General features: G+C 36.9%; 1 protein-coding gene across 1 annotated transcript; it reads left to right on the forward strand.

Moving 5' to 3' along the window:
* Window positions 1–1,148: 1,148 nt before the first annotated feature.
* LOC107731435 (LIM homeobox transcription factor 1-alpha-like) lies at window positions 1,149–3,816 on the forward strand (the record flags this gene model as incomplete). Its single annotated transcript, XM_016542516.1, has 6 exons — window positions 1,149–1,381; window positions 1,491–1,654; window positions 1,736–1,813; window positions 2,633–2,750; window positions 2,838–2,993; window positions 3,086–3,816. Coding segments are annotated over 6 exons (907 nt in total), but the record flags the coding sequence as incomplete, so codon positions are not given.
* Between the last annotated feature and the right edge of the window lie 2,529 nt (window positions 3,817–6,345).

Raw genomic sequence — 6,345 nt, forward strand, 5'->3', positions numbered from 1 at the left:
ATGCCTTTAAAACAAATTGTGATGCTGATGAGCCACTTAGAAGGAAAACGGTTTAAAGAGGCATTTCTCAGTGTTGGTAGCAGGACAAATGACCTTCTTAATACATTTGCTCACTTTTGCCCTGTATATCCCTGTATTTGTTAATCATTTTGGAAATTCATTAAGTTTTAAAACATTTAATATAGCGCACTGTGCCAGCAACACCAAGGTCATGGGTTCAATTCCCAGCTGACACACTGATAAAATGTACAGCTTAAATGCAGTGTAATAAATGTTAATAAAATTAACCCTGTAAAACGTTATTTAACGTTAGGACAAAATATAATATACATTTTGCATGTGTATTTTGTTCAGTGTCATATTTGATACATCAGGCTTTTGTGGCTCATATAAAGTGAGAATATGTAGCTGATACTCGAGGAAAAAACATTTATATGATCAAAAAGATGAAATTCTGATTTGCGATATAGCTTGTAATGTAAATCAGTGACATCTTGTTAAAAGTATAGCCGACTACTTGCATAAAATGCATATAAATTGTTACTCAATATGTGTCAATAATTTGTTTATATTTATATGCTTTTATGGTGAAAGCTTGGTAGTTTTTATTTTTATAGAATGCAGTGCAATACAATGATTGAGAGATGAATAAATAAACATTCCTCAAAGGCCCGATGCATCAAATTTCATACATTTTAACATGATTTTTCTTTTAAAAAAAAAATTATTATACAAGTAATTAAACCTACATTGATTCAATCCGATAAATGTTCATTTTGAAATATTACCAACAATAAAAAAGTTATACATTTACTTTATAAAAATCACTAAAGATCTGAAGGTGGATGTTTTTAGAATTAAACTACTTGCTAAAAAAAAAAAAAGTATAAACTATCAATCAGACAACAGAAGTTTTTTTTTTTTTTTCCAACAAGGTTTTGATCATGTTGATCATTTAGTGGTCTTAGAAATGTGTGTATCAAATATAATACAATAGGCTTTAAAGGGTTAAATGATACATTTTTGCTTAGTTGCTTGTGTGACATCTAGTCCGTTGTCAAATATTGCCACCCAGTGTCACAGACAAAACATTGCATAAAGTGAATGTTCAAAAACATATCAATAACGTGTGCCCATGTGTGTGTCAGGTTGTTTGTGCGGAAGTGTAGTGCCTGTCTGCAGGCGATCGGCCGCTCAGAGCTCATCATGCGTGTGCTGGGACAGGTGTACCACCTGGGCTGCTTCAGCTGCTGTGAGTGTGAGCGCCGGCTGCAGAGAGGTGATGAGTTTGTGCTAAAGGAGGGACAGCTGCTCTGCCGGGGAGACTATGAGAAAGAGAGAGAGATGCTGGCTGCCATCAGCCCGGTCCCTACCGAGTCAGGTAACCTCAGTGACCTCGCTCTATCGCTGAAGGTCGTGAATAATTAAAGTCCAGAAATGGACCTTTAGGACCTTCACCTTTAAGCCAATGCTCAGTTTCCCCTTTGCAGTAAAGAGTGAGGATGAGGATGGTGGTGGTGTCTCTGTTGGTGGGAAGGCTGGGGATGATGGGAAGGAGCACAAGAGATCCAAGAGACCACGTACCATCCTGACCACACAACAGCGACGTGCCTTCAAGGCTTCCTTTGAGGTGTCTTCCAAACCCTGCCGAAAGGTTAGCAGTCACAGGCCGCTCGTGTGCATTACATGTGGAAACAGCACTTGTGTACATCTCATGCATATACTATTGTTGCAGGTCAGAGAAACTCTTGCAGCTGAGACTGGACTGACGGTGAGAGTCGTGCAGGTGTGGTTCCAAAACCAGAGAGCAAAGGTAGGCTGGCATCAGGTTTTGGTAAATTCTGAAAACATTCCTGTTTGCTTCATCATGATTTAACCCAGAGAAAAGCAAAAATACCATCCTTGTTCTATCAGTAAATGAGATTTCAGTGTTTGTGTTATTTCGGAGACTTAAAACATGGCTTAAGAGAATAGAACTAAAATAAACTGAAAATCAAAAACTTCATGTAACTGTAAATTTTTGACAAAACAGTAAATGCTTGTCAATTGCATGATGGATACTTTAAGAAAGACAGATAAAAAAAGACAAACACTTTCAGATAGAGAGATAGATATACAGACAGATGACAGATCGAGACATCAAGCTTACTTTCAGAAAGACTGATAGGAAGACAGACTGAGATGGACGGACGGACGGACAGATAGATAGATACTTTTAGGAAAAAACAGATGGATAGATTGAAAAACAGATGGATAGATTGATAGACAGATGGATAGACACTTTCAGACAGACAGACAGATAGATAGGTAGATAGATAGATAGATAGATAGATAGATAGATAGATAGTTTTAGGAAAAAGCAGATGGATAGATTGAAAAACATGAATAGATTGAAAGACAGATGGATAGACATTTTCAGACAGATAGATAGATAGATACTTTTAGGAAAAAGCAGATGGATAGATTGAAAGACAGACAGACAGACAGACAGACAGAGATAGATAGATAGATAGATAGATAGATAGATAGATAGATAGACAGACAGACAGATAGATAGCGATGTATAACTATTACTTGGGAATGCTGTTCCAGGACCAGGGGATGTCAATAAACTCTTGTTTTGCGAGTTCAGATGAAGAAGATCGCTCGCAGACAACAGCAGCAGCAGCAACAGCAAGAACAGGAGCAAATGGGCGGGACCAGGAGGGGTCCGAGCAGGGGGGGGCGCCAGAGTAACGATGACAGCGAGGGTAAGGCACGGACACACACTGGAGTGGATGGACAACTGTGTGAAATGGCTTGATGAAAGGTGTGAACCGGGCTCCGTCTCTCCACAGATGGCTCCAGCAGTCACGGACTGGACGGGCTGCTCTCATATTCCTCTCTGCCACGCCAACAACTGCTGGCTTTGGATCCCAACATATACGGTAGCGAGCAGTTCCGACACGGGCTCACGCCACCACAGCTAGGCCCCGAGCAGATGCACTCCTACGGTGAGGATCTCTTACTGCACCAACTTCAGCATTGGTTCTTTTCTCAGTTAACCGAAATGTTTGTTTGCATTTGAACACTGACTTCATTTCAGACTCTGAGACAATTTTCCATGACTTGGACAGTGATGGAAGCCTCAGTCATCTCGGAGACTGTCTCTTGTCGACTGCCGACGGTGGAGTTCTGGCAGGGCGGATAGGAAATCCCATTGATCGCCTCTACTCGATGCAAAACTCCTACTTTACCTCATGACCCTGGTTCCACCTCCCTAAGCACTCCTCCACCACAGCAGGGGGCAACAAATAGATTGAGTCTCACTGCAGGCGTCTTTCATCATCAAAACTAATTGAATCTCTCAATCGTATCTTAGTCGTGCCAATAAAGCTCTAACCAACCAAACCAAGACAGGATCACACCCTAAAAATTCAATTTAACATTGCCAGAATGGGAGTTCACTGGAAAAACATGTTTTATATCACATATATGCACTATTTTTTTTGCTCTGTATTGCTTAAACATTATTGCGACAGTCATAGGCGTGTATCAGACATCAGCAGGAAGCTGTTCATGACGTGTAAGTGTTACCTCAAAACTCTGCTCACTGCACAGCTAACAAACTAATCAAGGCTGTATCCGAAATCACCCCCTATACTCTTATTCACTATAGAGTGCTGCAGTGATGACGTATTTTGTAGGCCTAACCCTGGAAACAAGTTGGCATTTTAGCATTTCCACTTCCACTGTCCTGAAGTCAATGGCTTTTTTTGAATGAGTTTCTGGTGAAATGCCTGAAATGAGGTCTGTGGTTAACACAAGCGCAAAATATTTTCACATTCTATTCCACAACATAAAATAAATCAGTAACACCTTACTCATGTTTTTTAAGCTTTTAAGTGACTTGAAAAAGGTGTCTGTTAACAAGTGGCTAAATGGGACATTTGGGTCCAAATAGTTGCTTTCATAGCCTCATTGAGTTTATAATCGCTAACTCAAACTTTTAGGGAAAATGTTTTTTAGATTTCATAAAAGTTGTGTTCATTTGTGAAGATTATCATGATGAACAAAACATGTATGATTATAAACTTTTGTTGATCACAGAGCTTATTTTGTTGGGTTTTTGTTGAAGGAACCATGGGTGATGCAAACCTCTGGATTGGCCTGCAAAAATACGTCATCACTGCAGCTCTCTCGACCACTAAATGAGTGAATGAAACCGAGTGAGACAGAAGTTTTGTCCAGTATGGTTGTGGACACCACTACAAATGACTGTCCCCTCAAACAGTACACTATGTAAGGATTAAGGGGTGATTTCAGACAGAGCACAAGTCAATTTCATATCACTCTCTCCTTATTACCTTGCCATCTTTATGTCCGTCGTGAATAGGAATCAGCTTTTATTTAAACCTAACGTAAAAAAATCAAAAGAGTCTAGCATGCTGCATAAGTCAAATGTACATTAATATTTCTTGTAAAGAAACAATAATTATTAAAGGTGCACTCAGTTTTTGTATGTTGAGCTGGCCAATATAGCAGTTGTTTTGGACTTACGCTGACACCTAGTGGTGTGGATGCAGCATCACTCAAACACAAAAGCAAGGTTTTTATAGTAAATTAAAACAAAAACTAAAGCATAAAAAAAGTTTTCATTACTTAAAAAAAAAAAAAAAAATTCAATTAACATTTATTTTATTTAATGTTTTTTTAGTTTAACTTGCTGTATCTAAAACTAAAATTGAAATAAAACTCAAACTAAATTCAAAGCAATAAAAATAATAAATAATAAAAAATACAAAAATACAAAACTACTAAAAAGGAATAAACACAACTGAATTACTAAAACTTCAACTACGGTTAAAATGATAACGGAAAAAAAATAATAATAAAATCGAATTCAAAATATTAAAAAATATATATATATTTAAAAATAAAGATCACAAATCAAATTCAGGATCGGGATTCATATTCAACCTTTAATGGATAAATGGAGGTCACAGCCGTACCAGTTCAACAGAGAAACAGCTAACGTGTCAAGAGCGCAATACATTCATAACAAAAACTCAAACTTTTATCAGTTCTCATATTAACCGAGAACTGCTGTCTCAGAGCTGAAAACTAAAACCACATCCAACGCAACAACTGATCAGCATCAGAAGCACATGAAACACACGGCATGCATCATCCAGGACAAAGATGTAGATGTTTGCATGCAGAACATGTTAACATCAATGATTACAAATCTATATAAAAATGACATGCAAAAATTGTTGCGTACAGCGCAGTATTTTAGTACAAGTGTTTTTTGACAATAATACAAGATCAGTGTGCAAACTAGAATTGAGAGCAAAATAATGTGCTCCCATAAAATCAGTATAAAGTTAGCATGAGTGATGATTTGCTCTGACAACCATTTGATTCAATTACAGTTCTTTACTAAATGAGGCGATGCATCACAAAATCTGAAACATGGGCATGATCTGATTCAATGATCTTGGAACGATTCATAATTAGTCAAAAATGTGTTGCAAAGGGACAAAAGTTGTTGTTGGGCATCTGGATTTGTTTGGTTTTAACAGCTGAACGCAGGTCAGAGAATTAATATTTTGGAAATGAACACTTGTTACACCAAGTATTTTTACATCAATTATTAAATTCCATAACAGACGCACTGAGATGAACTATCAGATCAATGTTTTACACACTACATCTCAATACAGGGCTCTACGCTTACTTTTCTTTTTAGGAGCGCTTGTGCTCCTAATTTAAAAAATTTAGGAGCACGGTCAAAAATGTAGGAGCACCTTCTAATCAGTAATCAAAAATTCTGATAAAAAAATTTACCTTCCTATTACGAGGTGATATTTGACTCCTTAAAGTGATTTATAGGGAATTTTGTTTTTACCTTTGTAATGGCATTTTTCTAACTTTATTAAAAGTATGTCATCTTTTGTCAAATTCAAAAAAATATATTTATAAGCTTTTTAACATTTCTAATTAAAACAACAGAATAAAAACAAGTAGAATAAGAATAAGTTACCAATCAAATGAAATCAGTATTTAAGAAATAAATTTGTGCTACAGAGATGGCACAAAAGAACACAAAAGTGGTTTGTATGTGTATTTTCAGACGTTTAATGAGGCTCAGAGGTCGCATGAGTGCAATTAAATTCATAAATTCATGTTGAGGTTAATGTTTTAAATATAAAATTTTGAATATAGAAATTATTTAAATAACAGAAAATTGGGGAAAAACAGCAAAAACAGCACTCTTGCTCATGTGATATTGGACAGGGTGCTGCGTTAAACGCATTAACGTAGGGGTGTGCGATATATATCGTCTGCGATAATATCTTAATT

This window comes from Sinocyclocheilus rhinocerous, unplaced genomic scaffold (assembly GCF_001515625.1).
Source record: "Sinocyclocheilus rhinocerous isolate Xijiao unplaced genomic scaffold, SAMN03320098_v1.1 scaffold31146, whole genome shotgun sequence".
NCBI classification, from domain to species: domain Eukaryota; kingdom Metazoa; phylum Chordata; class Actinopteri; order Cypriniformes; family Cyprinidae; genus Sinocyclocheilus; species Sinocyclocheilus rhinocerous.